This window comes from Ranitomeya variabilis, chromosome 1 (assembly GCF_051348905.1).
Source record: "Ranitomeya variabilis isolate aRanVar5 chromosome 1, aRanVar5.hap1, whole genome shotgun sequence".
Lineage (NCBI taxonomy): Eukaryota > Metazoa > Chordata > Amphibia > Anura > Dendrobatidae > Ranitomeya > Ranitomeya variabilis.
Genome location: NC_135232.1, coordinates 401,890,776 through 401,909,370, shown reverse-complemented (window position 1 = coordinate 401,909,370; position 18,595 = coordinate 401,890,776). Strand labels below are relative to the sequence as shown.

The 18,595-nt window shown below is 42.4% G+C and overlaps 1 protein-coding gene across 1 annotated transcript in view; it reads right to left on the bottom strand.

The window, feature by feature from the left end:
• JAK2 (Janus kinase 2) overlaps positions 1–18,595 on the bottom strand; it is a 337,554-nt gene that overhangs the window by 45,967 nt on the left and 272,992 nt on the right. Inside the window, exons 9-10 of the mRNA XM_077249154.1 lie at positions 14,712–14,823; positions 5,744–5,930 (exon numbers count right to left, since the gene is read on the bottom strand). Of these exons, the coding sequence (XP_077105269.1) occupies positions 5,744–5,930; positions 14,712–14,823 (299 nt within the window). The remainder of the gene's footprint in view (positions 1–5,743; positions 5,931–14,711; positions 14,824–18,595) is intronic.

Genomic DNA, 18,595 nt, shown 5'->3' with positions numbered 1-18,595 from the left:
TGTAGCAGAGCCAATTGGGTTATGGCAGCTTCTAGTCTCCAATGGAGACTATTGAAGCATGCCAAATATTAAAAACATATAAAAGTTCAAATTACCCCCCTTTTGCCCCATTCAAAATAAAACACTAAGGCTGTGTGCACACGTAGCAGATTTTTCGCGTTTTTTCGCTATAAAAACGCTATAAAACCGCGAAAAAAACCCTCACATTAAGCATCCTATTTAATAGAATGCAATCCACATTTTTTGTGCACATGCTGCGTTGTTTTCCTGAGCGGAATCGCATTCCAGAAAAAAAACGCAGCATGTTCATTAAATTTGCGGAATCGCGGGGATTCCGCACACCTAGGAATGCATTGATCTGCTTACTTCCCGCAGGGGGCTATGTCCACCATGCGGGAAGTAAGCAGATCATGTGCGGTTGGTACCCAGGGTGGAGGAGAGGAGACTCTCCTCCGCGGACTGGGCACCATATAATTGTTAAAAAAAAGAATTAAAATTAAAAATAGTGATATACTCACCTTCTGATGGCCCCGGAGTCTTCCCGCCTCTCAGCGGTGCACGCGGCGGCTTCCATTCCCAGTGATGCTGTGTGTGAAGGACCTGCAATGGCGTCGCAGTCATCGAAGGTCCTGCACACAAAGCATCTATAGGAACGGAAGCCGCTGAGGAGCTCGGCTGTCTGCGGAAGGTGAGAATAACCATTTTTTTAAATTATTTGTAACATTCTATCTTTTACTATAGATGCTGCATAGGCTGCATCAATAGTAAAAAGTTGGTCACACTTGTCAAACACTATGTTTGACAAGTGTGACCAACCTGTCAATCAGTTTTCCAAGCGATGCTACAGATCACTTGGAAAACGCTAGCATTCTGCAAGCTAATTATGCTTGCAAAACGCTAGTTTTTAGCGAGAATATGCATGCCAATTCCGCATGCGATATACCCGCGGCAGGAGTTGCAGAATTGCCGCAGAAAAGAAAAAAGGATTAACCGGATTGCTAAATGCCGTAGCGAGAAAAAAGTCAAAAAGCCAGAATTATGTTTTTTTTTTGGATGCTGCGACATTGCATTACCTTAAAATACAATAATGGGCTAGCAAAAGATTGTATCCGCACCAAAATGGTAGTATTAAAAACATCACCTCGGCACACACAAATAAGCCCTCACCCAACCCCAGATCACAAAAAATGGAGACACTACGGGTATGGGAAAATGGCGCAATTTTTTATTTTTTTTTTGTTTAACAAAGTTTGGAATTTTTTCTCACCAGTTAGATAAAAAAGAACCTAGACATGTTTGGTGTCTGTGAATGACCTGGAGAATCATAATGGCAGGTCAGTTTTAGCATTTAGTGAACCTAGTAAAATAGCAAAACAAAAAACAACTGTGGGATTGAACTTTTTTGCAGTTTCACTACACTTGGATTTTTTTCCCCGTTTTCCAGGACATGATATGGCAAAAGCAATGGTGTTGTTTAAAAGTACAACTTGTACCATAAAAAACAAGCCCTCTAATGGCCATATTGACGGAAAAATTAAAAAGTTTTGGCTCTGGGAAGAAGGGGAGCAAAAAATGCAAAACCAAAAATACCTCCGGCCATGAAGGGGTTATAGGATGCCAGCCCAAGCAGTACTGTCTATCATTCACTATGATCTAATATGGGTATTCTGGCTTGTTTCACTATACCATATCAAAACATTTCTCAATATAGAAAAAAAAAAAAAGTTGTTCAGCTCACCATTAGGGCTCATACTCACCTGCGATGAGTAACTCGGATGAGTCTCGCACATCAATACCCGGCACTGCACCCGGCACTCAGGAGCAGAGCTTGTGGCTGCATGTATTGCTATGCGGCTGCACGCTCCGCTCCTGTGTGCCGGGAATTGACGTGCGAGACTCATCCGAGTTTCTTGCAGGGGAGTATGAGCGCTTAGATGAATTTCTCTGGCTTTGGGTGTGGACTCCAGGATGGTGCTCGGAAAAAGCGGCTGGGGTAATCAAACAAAAAAGTTCCAGCCACAGACATCCAAAATCAGGTTATTCAGTGGACGTTAAAAACGTCATTTTATTACAATGCCTTTAAAAACATGCTGCTAAAATAGTCAGTGATGGATTACGCGTTTCGAACAAAAGTGTTCTTAATCATAACCATATCTGTGATCAGTGCAAAAGCATAGGATATGTTAATGATTAAGAACACTTTCGTTCGAAACGCGTAATCCCTCACTCACTATTTTAATAAAATGACGTTTTTTAACGTCCACTCAATAACCTGATTTTGGATGTCTGTGCTGTTCAGTTTATTCTGACAGACTTTCAGCAATACATGGACATTTATGTAATGGTAATATACTTAGTTCTATCATCTATTGTATTTGTTATACTTTGCTGCCATTTACTGGCCATTGCTGTATTACACAGTAATATTTGTTATGGTACTTCCCATAATACCTCTCTGTCTATAGCTCCTCCTATCCTTTTCCTTCTCTTCCTGTTTTGTACTCTGTGCCATCTTATAACACACGTGCTGCAGGGCGGGAGAAAGGATTCTCTTATTACCTCTAACCTGGAGCTTCTATTATCTCTAATCTGGTGCTTCTACAACAGCTCTAATCTACAGTCCTCACTCCTACCTCATCTTCATTCCTTCATCTTCCCTGACGTCTCATCTCATCAAGGTACTGTAAATAAAGTCAGTTGAATTTATCACTGCATCATCCTTCTGGATCACCACGCGCAGCTGATAGGGACTGGGAGCACAGGTTGGCGAGTAACGCTGTCCGCCATTGTTTATACAGAGATTCGCGATCACATCCCTCAGACACATCTCATCCACGTATATTGGTGGCAGAATAATGTCTGTTGGTGGAACTTTTTTGTTTCATATCGAAACATTGTAAGCTGATATTTCATTACGATCTTTCAGAATCTGACCACTGTCGGCTTATATCCTGCCATATTTAGCTGGATACCTTTATGTCTAGCTACGATTTGGGAAGTACAGCAAGACATTTTGTTACCCCCAATCCGCATGGACATATGAAACGGTGTGGTTAGATGTCTCACAGTTTTTCTGTATTGTACCACATACAACAAATAATTAGGGAAAGGTATGAGCATGTAAATAAATTACACACCTGGTCAAAATTGTTGGTACCCCTCGTTTAATGGCAGAAAAACCCACAATGTCACAGAAATAACTTGAATCTAACAAAAGTAATAATAAATAAAAGATCTATGAAAATGAACAAATGAAAGTCAGACATTGCTTTTCAACCATGCTTATATAGAATTAAAAAAAAATAAAACTCTGGGCAGAAATGTTGGTAGCCCTGAAAATAATGTGACAAAAGGGACATGTTAAATCAAGGTGTGTCCACTAACTAGCATCACAGGTGTCTACAATCTTGGAATCAGTGAGTGGGCCTGTGTATAGAGCTACAGATACTCACTGTGCTGTTTGGTGACATGGTGTGTATCACTGTGGTCATACCGATCTTGGTGAGGGGTCATGTTGGAGACATTCCTGATTCATTAAGGACATCTGACAAGTGTCAGGCGCCTTGCAACAAACCTTAGTCCAGTTGGGAACTGAAGTAAGATTTCTGGTGTAGGGACTTGAATTAGATGAGCTGTAGCATCACATCCCCACTACGTTCCCCGCACCAGCTCCTTCGATTTTGACAGTAAAAACTGGCGTGAAAACGCACAAAGCAGTTTAAACCCTTAACGACCACCTATACGCCATTTAAGAGTACTTATGCCTCAGCGCCGCTTTTTAACGGCGCTGAGAAATTAGTGTATAGCACCCCCCCAGAGTCGGAATGTCCCCGGGGTCTCGGCTACCGGGGGTAGCCGAGACCCCAGAGAACATGATTAACAGAATAACAGCGACCACAAAAAAGTCCAATTTCCCATATAATTTCTCCTGATGTAATCGCACATAAGAGGAGAGAGAAATGGGGTCCCCCAATCCTCCCCCGGTACCTCCGATGTTCCTGCAACCCTCCCGTGAAGTCCCCCTGGCAGCCGGCATCTTCTTACCAGAAGAAAATAGCGGGCGCATGCACAGTGCCTCTGCCGAGTTCTGCTGGCCGGCACCCGGCAACAGTAGGAAATATTTCCTATTGGTTCATTTTGATCACTGTGATAGACCCTATAACAGTGATCAAAATAAAAAAAATAGTAAGTAAAACCCTCCTTTATCAACCGCTTAGTTAGGGAAAAATAATAAAATAAAAATATATTTATTTCCATTTTTCCATTAGGATTAGAGTTGGGCTAAAGTTAGGGTTGGGCTAGAGCTGGGGTTAGGGTTGGGCTATACCTGGGGTTAAGGCTGTGCTACGGTGGCGGTTGAGCTAGGGTTAGGGTTGGGCTAGGGCTGGGCTAGGGTTAGGGCTGGGCTAGGGTTGGGGTTAAAGTTAGGGTTGGGGCTAAAGTTGGGGTTGGGGGCTAAAGTCAGGGTTGGGGGCTAAAGTCAGGGTTGGGGGGCTAAAGTCAGGGTTGGGGGGCTAAAGTCAGGGTTGGGGGGGCTAAAGTCAGGGTTGGGGGGCTAAAGTCAGGGTTGGGGCTAAAGTTAGGGTTTGGATTAGGGGTGTGTTAGGGTTAGGTTTGTGGTTGGGGTGTGTTGGTGTTAGGGCTGTGGTTAGGGTTGGGATTAGGGTTAGGGGTGTGTTGGGGTTAGGGTTGGAGTTAGAATTGGAGGTTTCCACTGTTTAAGTACATCAGGGGGTCTCCAAACGTGACATGGCGCCTCATTGATTCCAGCCAATTTTGCGTTAAAAAAAAAAAAAAAAAGGTCAAACGGTGCTCCTTCCCTTCTGAGACCTGCCATGCACCTGAACAGTGTCTTTTCCCCACATACGAGGTATCGCGTACTCTGGAGAAATTGCACAACAAATTTTGTGGTCCATTTTCTCCTTGTGAAAATAAAAAAAATTGGTTCCAAAGTAAATTTTTTGTGAAAAAAGTAAAAATGTTCATTTTTTTCCTTCCACATTGCTTTAGTTCTCTTGAAGCACCTGAAGGGTTAATACATTTCTTGAATGTGGTTTTGCGCACCTTGAGGGGTGCAGTTTTTAGAATGGTGTCACTTTTGGGTATTTTTTTCAAAATTTCCATTTTTTTCCCATAAATAAACTCAAGTCCTAGTGAAGTACAATATGTCAAGAAAAAACAGTCTCAGAATCAGTGGGATATGTTGAAGCATTCCAGAGCTATAACGTCATAAAGTGACAGTGGCCAAAATTGTAAAAATTGGCTTGATCATTAAGTACCAAATTGGCTCTGTCACTAAGGGGTTAAAAGCATTGATGTATCCAGGCAGGTTGTTTTAAAATCTCATTTTCTACAAACTGAAAATTTAGCCTAAGATTGTAGACTGCAGAAACAAAACCATTAGTAACTGATGGCAGCCTTGTGGAATGTTTAGTATTACATTCTTTTATTGCATTCCATATCTTAAGGAATGTAATGTTCTAGCAGTATTTAACTTTGAAACAGAACTAATTAATATTGACAAATACAAAATGAATTATTGGCTTATGATTATGAGTACAAAACACTATTTTTCACTATCTTGTATTAACTATACAGACCCCTTGTGCTTGAAAAAAAAAAAACTATTTATTTATAGCCTACAAAAATGACAGTGATCTATCTGATCTATCTTCGACTTATGTTCCAATATGCCTGCCTAATGTTAGATTTCAAGTTTATGAACAAAACATTACTTTCAGACCTTTTGGTTTAGGAGGGCAACATCGAGTAAATTGGAATATTATGCCATCAGACCGGACGGTTTCTTTTTGATAGCAGTTTAACAAATCTTTTAGAGTGCCAAAATTTTTCTTAGCTCCTCTGAGGTTGTATTCTCCATTCGCGGTCTTTGTTATCAAGCAGTGTTTATACTCTGGCACACCAGCATGCTGTACAGAAGGAAGACAGAAATATGTATACAAAAAATAATTAAAAAAAATGGAAACATTTGCATTTTTTTTTTTTTAAGGAAAGTACAGTGGCTTAGGTATAAAATGGTAAAAGGGCAAGTGATCAGCATATGAGTAATGTATACTTTGTACATGCCGTGGATATATATCTGTGGTGGTGATTCAGTGAAAATGTTACAGTGTTTTGTGTTCCTGTAAATATTAACATCTTAATGACTCTTAAGGTCCCTTTCACACACCAGATTTTTTAGCCGTCAGGCACAATCTGGCGAATTTTGAAAAAAACGGATCCGTTGCAAATTGTGAAAAACTGATGCGAGGGATCCGACTTTTTTCTTTTACCCGGGGATAGAGTTTGGACTTGGAAGAGAAGAGAGAAGAGAGAGACCAGAGTGGAAAATGCATGATTTCTTTAAAAAAAAAAATTGAATCGGTCACCGGGTCCATAATTTCACCTGACGTTTAACAGTTTTTCGCCGGACAGAAAAAACATTCCTATGTATGATTTCTCCGGTTGCCGGAAAACTAATTTTAGACAGATCCGGCAAAAAACGGATGAAACGTGAGGCCATCCGTCGCAATCTGGCGGTAACACAAGTCTATGAGAAAAAAGGGAAATTAGACCCGAAGGACGAACGATCTGCCGGTAGATTAATCCCGAACAATCCTAAAACAGAAACATAAGGGAGGGAACTATGGGTGCTGTCCTGAGTGACTAACTGGAAATGGAATTACCGGTAAGTCTAATTTCCCTTTTTCCATTACGTCCCTCAGGACAGCACCATGGAGAATACCAAAGCAACTTTCCCAGGGTGGGTACAGAAGCCCAGGAATCAAAGTCCCAGGCAAAAACCAGACTAAATATATAAAGGATCTGAAAGATCAGAAAAAACATAGATATCTAAAGAGATCCGCAAAGAAAATCACCGTAGTGAGTGCCTGGCATACATCTATAATGGCCAATTTCAGTATGAATGTGGTAAACGAAATAAGCATCAGAAGCAGAGAGTGAAATTCACCCATTGTACTCCAATACCAATAATGAACCACAGCAAGTTATTTATTGTGATAGATACTTATAGACATCGCAGCCCCCGAATAGGGTTAGAGAACCTTATTGCCCAGCAAAATATGGTGAAAGTCACAGCCACCACACAATGAGGACTGTACCGACCAGTAATAAGCTGCATGTGCTTATAACCCAGGACTGTTCCTTCATCGGACCTTCTGGGCTCAGGTTAAGACTTGGTTACAGACCAGCTTACCGTACTACAAGGAGACCTGCAGGACAGAGGTCCAGGACTGCAGGAAGATCAAACCAATAGCAGTTAGTACATGGATACTGGCAGAGCATTGGGATGTACGCACATTACTCATTCAGGAAATCACGTCTATTCCAAATCCTTAGATGTCTAACCCCAAGAAGGGTTATATATTATTGAAACTAAGGAACACCATCCGGCAGGTAATATCTCCTGCCATTACCAACGTCGGGCTTCTCATTAGAAGCGCTGAAAGAGAAACGTGGATCATCACTTCTGTTTAACTTGATGTTAGACACAGGGAGTCTGGACTCTGAATCAATGAAGGTGGTGGTGCTAGTAAAAATCTTCCGACACTTGAAATTATTCGGAACTGTATTTATACGAGTCATTAGTCCAGACATTATAAGTATGTCAACTTATTTGTTCATATATGCATATTATGCACATACATATCCCAAGAGGCAATCTTCTCAGGAATCTTTATACACCCAGACTGCCATTGTGGGAGTAAGCATATTCCCTGGCTAGAGAAAAAGTAGGTTTCTTCCTCATCACAGAGGGAGATTATCTACTGTGAGGCAGTGAGACTATGGGGTCTTAACAGTAAGAGCCCTGGATACAGTTTTGTTTATCTTAGGAGCCGTGACTGCTGTAAGAGCCGCGAGTATGGGATCCTCTGCCACACGACACAGTGCTGCTGCTTCACCACAAGGTACAGAAGGCAGTGCTGATGTCCCTAGGAAACAAACCGCAACAGACTTATGGGACAAGAAACTGTCTGTCTATCTGATTGCCGAATGTGGAGTTTGGGAAGGATTAATAATAACAACAATAATAATAATAATAAACTTCCATCCATATAGTGTCCACATATTCCACAGCGCTTTACAGTTTGACAGTCTCAAACACAACAGTCATAAGTAACAACCATATAATAATTAAAACAAAATAAACCCACCTTGCTCCTGAGAGCTTACACTCTACAATGAGGCAGGGAAGATACAATGTACAAGTGTGTATCAACAATGTTTTATTTACAATGATGGCACAGCCATCTTCAGGGGGTGGGGGATAGATGGAGATAGTGAATGGGCTACACACACACACAAACATAAAATGACTGATTAGGGAACGTGATAGGCCGCTCTGAACAAACGTGCCCTGAGGGTGCCCCCAAAACTATGCAAATTGTAGATAGTCCTAATATCTTAAGGCCCCGTCTCACACAGCGACGCTGCAGCGATACAGACAACGATGCTGATCGCTGCAGCGTCGCTGTGTGGTCGCTGTGTGGTCGCTGGGGAGCTGTCACACAGACAGCTCTCTCCAGCGACCAACGATCAGGGGAACGACTTCGGCATCGTTGAAACTGTCTTCAACGATGCTGAAGTCCCCTTGCAGCACCCGGGTAACCAGGGTAAACATCGGGTTACTAAGCGCAGGGCCGCGCTTAGTAACCCGATGTTTACCCTGGTTACCAGCGTAAATGTTAAAAAAAAAAAACAGTACATACTCACCATCTGTTGCCCGTCAGGTCCCTTGCCGTCTGCTTCCTGCTCTGTGTGCCGCCGTACAGTGAGAGCAGAGCGCAGCGGTGACGTCACTGCTGTGCTCTCACTTTACGGCGGCTCAGTCAGAGCAGGAAGCAGACGCCAAGGGACCTGACGGGCAACAGATGGTGAGTATGTAGTGTTTGTTTTTTTTACATTTACGCTGGTAACCAGGGTAAACATCGGGTTACTAAGCGCGGCCCTGCGCTTAGTAACCCGATGTTTACCCTGGTTACCAGTGAAGACATCGCTGGATCGGTGTCACACACACCGATTCAGCGATGTCAGCGGGACCTCAATGACCAAAAAAAGGTCCAGGCCATTCTGACACGACCAGCGATCTCGCAGCAGGGGCCTGATCGCTGGTACGTGTCACACATAGCGAGATCGCTACTGAGGTCGCTGTTGCGTCACAAAACTAGTGACTCAGCAGCGATCTCGCTAGCGATCTCGCTATGTGAGACGGGGCCTTTAAGGCAAAGCATTCCAAGGCTGAAGGAGTCCCTTCTTTCAACTCGTGAGATTTTCTGCTCCCAGGACAGTAGTATGTCTTTTTATAGGATGTACCAAAATGACGTATGTCATCTTTTAAAGCTAATTATGTAATAGACTTGCCTTTAGCACTCAAAGTAGAATCTACCTGAGAGATCTGTTCCAAACAGAAGAAATGCAGATTTCACTAAGCCAATACAAGCCTGTTTGCTTGACTAAGCCCTGTTGTAAAGAATGAAGTAGCAGAAGCTGGATCTGGGTCGAAAACACAAGGACTCCATATCCAGATTTGAGGCCCAAGACAAAAATGTGAAGTGGTAGGCCGATGATACAATGTGCGGCCACACAACAAGGCACCAGACAGAAGGTCTGACCCAGTGGCTCACAGCCAGAGGCGAAAAAGGCACCAAGCCTGACACACTAATAACACCCCCTGAGGCAAAGGGCACCGAAACCCTATGATGCAATATGATGCATATAGGAACTATGAAGCAATATAATGCAATATGATGTCCAAAGGCACTATTAGTCTGATGCAATATGATGCACATAGAAATAATGAAGCAGTATGATGCAATATGATACATGAAGTCACTATGAAGCGCTATGATGCATATAGGAACCATGAAGCATTATGATGCAATAAGATGCAGAAGGGCAATATGAAGCACTCGATGCATAAAGGAACCATGATGCAATCTGAAGCACAAAGGCAATATGAAACAGTATGATGCCACAGAGGCACTCAATATAATGCATAGAGGCATTATGATGCAGTATCATGCATAGAGGCACTCAATCTGATGCATAGAGGTACTATGATGTAGTATGATGCACGGAGGCACTCAATATGATACATAGAGGCACTATGATGCAGTATCATGCACAGAGGCACTCAATATGATGCACAGAGGTACAATGATGCAGTATCATGCACAGAGGCACTCAATATGATGCATGGAGGTACTATGATGCAGTATGACGCACGGAGGCACGCAATATGATGCATAAGCAGTATGATGCAGTATTATGCATGGAGGCACTCAATATGATGCATAGAGGCACTATGATGCAGTGTCATGCACAGAGGCACTCAATATGATGCATAGAGGTACAATGATGCAGTATCATGCACAGAGGCAGTCAATATAATGCATAGAGGCACTATGATGCAGTATTATGCACGGAGGCACTCAATATGATGCATAGAGGCACTATGATGCAGTATTATGCACGGAGGCACTCAATATGATGCATAGAGGCACTATGATGCAGTATTATGCACGGAGGCACTCAATATAATGCATGGAGGCGCTATGATGCAGTATTATGCACGGAGGCACTCAATATGATGCATAGAGGCACTATGATGCAGTATTATGCACGGAGGCACTCAATCTGATGCATAGAAGCAGTATGACTTACACTTTTAAGCAAAAGAGCCATCTATCAGAGTTCCAGATAAATCTCCACTCTGAACAGTACATCTCAATTGTCAGACTGACTCCACCCGAAGGCTAATTAATGAGCAGCAGCTGGAGGGCAGTCTTCATGGAGACAATGTGCTGAATTAACACCTTGTGACCTCCTATGGACGGAGTAGTTAGGTTGCAAAGAAAAGTGAAACACTTGCTTATTGAACCAGAAAATGGAAAGCATGCTTCCAAAAAGTCACTCTGAAGCCCAATCTTAAGGCTCTGTGCAGACAAGACCTGCAACTAACTGAAGTTCAGTCATGAGATGTAGCCTGGACATATGGCCTACCATAGCCTAGAGGTCCAAGGCCTAGCTGTAAATGGGTTCCAGGTACAGCTTTGGCACAAAGGCATGAGACTAGAGTCAGCCCAGAGGCCCAGATCATCAATGAAACATTAAACCATGCACTCACCTGTGCTGGCTCCATACCTGCTAGAAGACAGGGGGAGCTGGTAACGCCGAGAGCCTACCGTGGAAGGAAGCGCCGTCCCGTCAGGAATGCTGCATTACTGCCTGTGCCCCCTTCTGTGTTTCATCGAAGAACGCACGCTGATCCTATGTGCCGGCGCCCCTTTCTGACGTCACCAGAAGCACAATGGACTTCTCCACCACACAACTTTCGGGAGTAGCTGTGTTTTGCCGGTCGGCGTCCGAGCCGAGAGCCCCCCACCGGGAGGAAGCGGCTCTACCCAGGAGCCCGTCCGTTCAACTGGTCTCTGGGGCTGAGGGACTCCCCACCGGGGATTTTCCACCCTGGGTTACTTGACAGGGGGAAGGATTGGACTTGCCACACGATCCCCCTAAGCCTATTGCACAGGCTGACTGTTGGCTGAGGAACCTCTCAAAGAGGAGTCGGCCACGGTCCGTCTGACCAGGAAAAGGGAAGGTTGAGACCCCCAAACTCTGAGTCCATCTGGTACAGCACTGGTAGCTGAGGGACCTCTACCCAGTTAGGTGTCGGCCACGGACCACTTGATAGGGGAAAGAGAATCCACAGGCTATCTTTGCTCTAGGAGCAACCTCTCATACGTCTGTCCCTGTAGGGACAGGAAAAAACACTGGAGGGTGGAGGTGGGAGGGTCCTTTTAACCTCTCTGTGATCCTGTCCCCCTATAGATCAAGGAAGGACGTCCTCCATGGTGCTGTCCTGAGGGACGTAATGGAAAAACAGATCCGGAGGCAACTTTTGCCGGATTTGTTTTTTTTTCAAAATTCGCCGGATTGTGCCTGACGGCAAAAACCTAATGTGTGAAAGGGGCCTAAGATGCCCTCTACAGCAGCCATTAAAGGACTTAGTTTACTTTCCAGGGCCATGTTTTCTACACTGTTGAACAGGGAGAAACTGCAGATCCTATCAATCCTTTAATCGTCACAGTAAGGCCTTACCGTGGCATGATCAAAAGGTACTCCCCCTTGATTGGGTAATTAGGATTCCCGATAATACAAACTTTGATTCTGCACAGGTAGGCAGTCTGTCAAAGGGAGCTGGAATGTTCCTTCAACACCAACCTCTATGAGCTTACTGTTATTTCACACTAGAACTTGCCCTATCAGCAGCTCGTGTCAGTTTGCCACACAGGATAATGTGTTACCGCATGCTAAAACAGTATAACCTGAAATAAATGCATGCAAATCTGTAATGCATGCAGGTCTGTAATTTTTATCTTAGGTACACTTCAACCGTGAGAGACGGAATCTAAAAATAAAACCCAGGAGAATACATTGTATAATTTTTAAATAATTAATTTACATTTTATTGCATGAAATAAGTATTTGCTTACCTACCAACCAGCAAGAGTTCTGGCTTTCACAGACCTGTTGGTTTTACTTTAAGAAGCCCTCCTACTCTGCATTCATTACGTGTCTTTAATTGCAGCTGTTTGAACTCGTTACCTGTGTAAAAGACACCTGTCCACACACTCAGTCAATCACACTTCAACTTCTCCACCATGGCCAAAACCAAGAGCTGTCTAAGGACACCAGAGACAAAATTGTAGACCTGCACAAGGCTGGGATGGGCTACAGGACAATAGGCAAGCAGCGTGATGAGAATGCAACTGTTGGCACAACTATTAGAAAATGAAAAAAAACACATAACGACTGTCAATCTTTCTAATTCTGGTGCTCCATGCAAGATCTCACCTTGTTGGGTAAGGATGATTCTGAGAAAGGTCAGGAATCAGCCCAGAACTACATGGGAGGACCTGGTCAATGACCTGAAGAGAGCTGGAACCACAGTCTCAAACATTACCGTTAGTAACACACTACACCATCATGGATTAAAATCCTGCAGGGCACACAAAGTTTCCCCTTGCTCACGCTACCACATGTCCAGGCCCGTTTGAAGTTCACGAATGACCGTCTGGATGATCCAGAAGAGGAATGAGGGTTTATGTGGTCAAATGAGACCGAGATAGAACTTTTTGGCATTAACTGCACTCGCCATGTTTGGAGAAAGAAGAAGGATAAGTACAACCCCAAGAACACCGTCCCAACCGTGAAGCATGGTGTGGAAATATCATACTTTGGGGCTGCTCTTCTGCAAAGGGGAAATTAATGGACTGTATTGAAGGCAGGATTAATGGCGTCATGTATTATGAGATTTTGGCAACTTTCTTCCCTCAGTAAGAGCATTGAAGAAGGGTCATGACATGACAATGACCCAAAACCCACAGCCAGGGCAACTAAGGAGGGTCTCTGTAAGAAGCATTTTAAGGTCCTGAAGTGGCCTAGCCAGTCTCCAGAACTGAACCCAATAGAAAATCTTTGGAGGGAGCTGAAAATGAATGTTGCCCAGTGACAGTCCCGAAACCTGAAAGAACTGGAGAAGATCTATATGGAGGAGTGGGTCAAAATCCTGCTGCAGTGTGTGCAAACTTGGTTAAGAACTACAGGAAACGTCTGACCTCTGTAATTGAATACAAAGATTTCTGTACCAAATATTAAGTTTTGTTTTTCTATTGTATCATATACTTATTTCATGCAAAATAATTATGCAAAAATCATACAATGTGATTTTTTTTTTCAAGATTCTGTCTATCACAGTTGAAGTGTACCTATGTTACAGACGTGTGTATGTGTCTAAAGCAACCCCCAACATACTAAGTTTAGTATTTACTTGACTATAATAACCTAAACAATTACACAAGTCATTTAATGTTAAATAGAAAAAGGGTTTTTTCCTACATGCCGTAAAAAAAAAAAGTTAAGTGTCAGACTAATTTATCTGTACTATAAAACAACATATCCTCAAAAATTTTCACTGCATAAAAGAAGAAAGATTAAGAAAGAGTAAGGAATATGTAAACAATTGGTTACATTTTATATATGTTTCAAGCTCTTTAATTCTATGCCAGATTGGAGGTATCCGGGTCCCAAGGTCCTCCTCAGATAGGAGCTATGCACTTCTAAGTGTACGTGCACACATTTTTTTAAACAATTAACACATATACATATATTGTACATATACCATACATTTCTATGCAAGAATGACTAGCTGATAATATGTTCAGCCTTTTGGATGTCTTTTAAGCACTTTAGGCTTCCACAAACGCCAAGAGGTTAAAATAAGTGAGCTGACCCTTCTTCTGGAATTTTCTGCTCTGACGACATTCTACACTTTCTACTACAAGTCAATGGGGAGGGTCCAAAGACACCTGTAAAACACTTGGGCTTTCTGAGCGTTCAGCCAGCGTTTTTCTACAAAAAACAAACTGCCCAGAAATGCCAGTAAAAAAAGAAGCCTCCAAAACAATTGGAAAAAAATGGCATCAAAAAAGCACTCAGGAGGAGACTAAAAATATTAATAGGCATACTTTAAGGGAAAAAAACACTCTGGTGGTTCCTTAATCGTCATCCTCTTGAAAAACTTGACGCGTTCTCCGCCTGAAAAACGTCATGACAATGATTTCTACAGCGTTAAAACCCATGCAAGTACAAAGGCGTAATTCTTGTATTAGTCTTCTATATTGCATTACCTCTAGTGCAAATGTCAGGAAGTACTTGTTAAATTCTTTAGGGCTGCAGCGAAGAATGAAAGCTCCCTTTTGGCTTCCTGCTCTTTTCAGCTTATCAATAGAAAATTCCATCCTAGAAATTAGGTAGAAAAAAGGAATATAATCAAGACACAAATGTAGTACTAAAATAAAAAACAACGGTTCAAGTAATTTGTAGTCAACATTATTGATTAAATATCAGTGATTATCAAAGGGAACCTGTCATCGAATTCATGCTGCCCAACACAAAAATTAGACAGCTCAGTTGTTGCATCCGTGTATGTTTTACTCAGAAATATTGCAGATTTTCAGTGAAAATATACGGTAATTTAAAAAGTCAGCTGGGGACTAAAAGTCTCAACTAACAAGTTCAAGGCCTATCTCTGGTGGCTTCTCCCTGTCCTGATCACTTTGACTGATAGTTCTCTCCCTATGCACACACATAGGGAACAGGGCCGGGAGAAGCCGCCGGGGACCGGTTTGGACTTCCCAGCCAAGATACATATTTTCCCTGACTGGCTGCAGCGTTTCAGAGCAAAACATACATAAATGCATTAATGCAGCCTGACTCCAATTCATGCTGTGCATGGTTCAGGCAGCATGAATCACATGACAGATTCTTTATAATATTTTAAATAACTAACAATACTTACTGGCTGAATGGCATTTTTTTTTGCTAACAGAACGTACTCAACTGTTTATCTCCATTAGACAACTGAATCTTCTATAAGGACATCAGTGTTAGGTGTTATGTGGATTGTTGCACATCATTTAAATCATCATCACTAAAATGTAAACAGATTTTATTTTGGGCCCCTGACTCTACTTTTTTACCTTTTGCAATAAACTACCGTACTGTTAACATAATTGCATTTCTAAGTGGCCTTAGAAGTCCCATTTAAGACTGTAGTATTATTGTTTTAAAGAACCAATAATTCAATGGTGCTGCACACCTGACAAGGTGTATAACTCTAGACAAAAATAAAGCACAGGAAACACGAAGGAAATTAGTGACAAAGCACAGAGGAGAGGCCCTGCCTCCTAGGGCTTAGCACCCACAAGAGAAGGAGGAATGATTCGTTCTGCTAGCAAGTCCCAGGAAAAGGTGTGGGATTTGAGTGTCTGTTGTGTGTTTGATAGCCTTATAGATCACTGTTAATATTGGAAACTTGGTAGCTAGTACAGATGTTTGAAGAGGTGGAATGAGCAGCAGAGCAGAGGATGGATTGGTGGTTACAGAGAAGATTGTTGAAGTAACCTAAGCCAGAGATGATGAGAGCACATGCTAGCATATTTGTTGACTCAAGGTTGGGAAAAAGGGCAGGTTTGAGAAATTTCCCCAATACCTCCATGCTGGAGGCTGCAGGAGGAGGTAAAGGACAAGATGTGCAGTTTGAAAGCAGGGGCAGAATTAAAGGCTATTCCCAATCAGCAGACTTGTGAGACTGGGGAAAGTTTGAGAACTGCAATTAATAGTTTTCATGATGGGGGTGATGTTGAGTGACATGCGAGTTGGGAAGGGGGAGGCGAAGGAAGATGCAAAAATCAGTTTTCTTCCTTACAAGACCAATAACCCATTTAGAATCAACATTTCTTTATAATACTTGTTTCCAACTATGTCTAGTCTAAACAGGCCAGCAACCACCTAACAAATTAGTAAATTGCATGTTCGTCGGGCACAATGAATTTTAAGCTGGCTTAAAAATTAGCAGCAGCACATAAACATGTGACTTGCTGTCAAAAATGTGAAATTCTATGGCCCTAGAACGATCAGATCAATGATCGCTCTGCACATAGAATATTTATCCAACTTTCTAAACTGGCCAGTAAAGGACTCTATATATCGACCCATCTCATTGCTTATAAACATACATGTCAGCTATCCTGGGTTAGAGAGCTAAATTTGTCACCATCACCAATGTGGTACAGAGCTGTCGCAGATCAAATGCGTAGATGAAAGAGACTAGGGGTCCCAGGACAGAGCCTTGAGGGCCATCAATAAAACGAGGGCAAGAAATTCTCAATCATTGTTCAGTGTAAACATGTGCAGTGAGAATTTACTCGTTTGTCATTGATTAAATTGGTTAAGATTGAAAGGATCTGGGAATGTTTAGCTTACAAAAAAGTAGGCCAAGAGAAGACTTAATAGTAGTGATGAGCGAGTATACTCGTTGCTCGGGTGGTCTCTGAGTTTTTGTGAGTGCTCGGAGATTTAGTTTTGCCGACACAGCTGCATGATTTACAGCTGCTAGACAGCCTGAGTACATGTGGGGGTTGCCTGGTTGTTAGGGAATCCCCACATGTATTCAGCCTGTCTAGCAGCTGTACATCATGCAGCTACGGAGACAGAAACTAAATTTCCGAGCACTAACAAATACTCAGAGACCACCCGAGCATGCTCGGGAAACCCAAGCAACGAGTACACTCGCTCATCACTACTTAATAGCGGTCTACAAATATCTGATGGGATTTCACAGTGTAGAGGGATCAGCCTTATTCTCATTTCCACATAGAAACACGAGGAGCAATGGAATGAAACCGAAAGGGAGAAGATATAGATTAGATATTAGAAAAAACTTTTTGACAGTGAGGATGATCGATGAGTGGAACAGGCTGCCACAAGAGTTGGTGAGTTCTCCTTCAATGGAAGTCTTCAAACAGAGGCTGGACAGACATCTGTCTGAGATGATTTAGTGAATCCTGCATTGAGCAGGGGGTTGGACACGATGACTCTGGAGGTCCCTTCCAACTCTAATATTCTATGAAATCTTTTATAATTAATAGTGATGAGCGAATATACTCGTTACTCGAGATTTCCCGAGCATGCTCGGGTGTCCTCCGAGTATTTTTTAGTGCTCGGAGATTTAGTTTTCCTCACCTCAGCTGAATGATTTACATCTCTTAGCCAGCTTGATTACATGTGGGGATTCCCTAGCAACCAGGCAACCCCCACATGTACTTATGCTGGCTAACAGATGTAAATCATTCAGCTGCGGCGATGAAAACTAAACCTCCGAGGTTTAAAAAATAGTCGGAGGTCACCCGAGCGTGCTCCGGAAATCTCGAGTAACGAGTATATTCACTCATCACTAATAATTTTTTTTGTCAGCGTTAAATCAGATTGTGCCAGCAGGCAATTTCTAATTACCGTAGTTGCATTTAAAAATTTATCAAAAATTTCAGAGTTCAGGTGGAGGCTGTCTACATATTCACAATGTTATTCTTGAGAAATGTTATTAATTGGAAATTCCCCTACATGCAATATTTCCTCCTCATGAAGTCATACAAAAAGAATTCAAATAGTGACTCTGGAGATTTACTGCTGTAAAATACATGGACGTGTGTATTATTTAGTGCAAAACAGGGCTGTGGAGTCGGCAAGAGAACCTCTGATTCCGGCTCCAACCCCACAGAACTGCGTCACTACTGAGCATGTACATAATTGTGCAGCACAGATTCATCTCAACTAGAAGAGAGACTTATAGGACATTTCAGAACTTTCCCAAATTATTATGGAAACATTTGCAGCACATCCTGCACTGTACTACTGAATTCAAGGTATTATATATTGTCAGAGTCTGTCCATTTTATACCGACTCCTACTCCATCAAAATGGATATCAACTCCGACTCCACAGCCCTGGTGTAAAACACTTTAATAATTGTTAGTTTGACAAACAATAGGAGTTTCTGAATTTCTACACATACAGTCAACAGTTAATACTTCTATGTAATAGGAAGCATAAGGGTTCGCTCACATCAGCGTTTAAACTCGGCGAGTGTAATGTAATGTGAGATAACCTAGCATTGCACGCGCTACAATGTTAGTCAATTAGGCAGTCCTCATCAGCAAGTTTTTCCTCACCT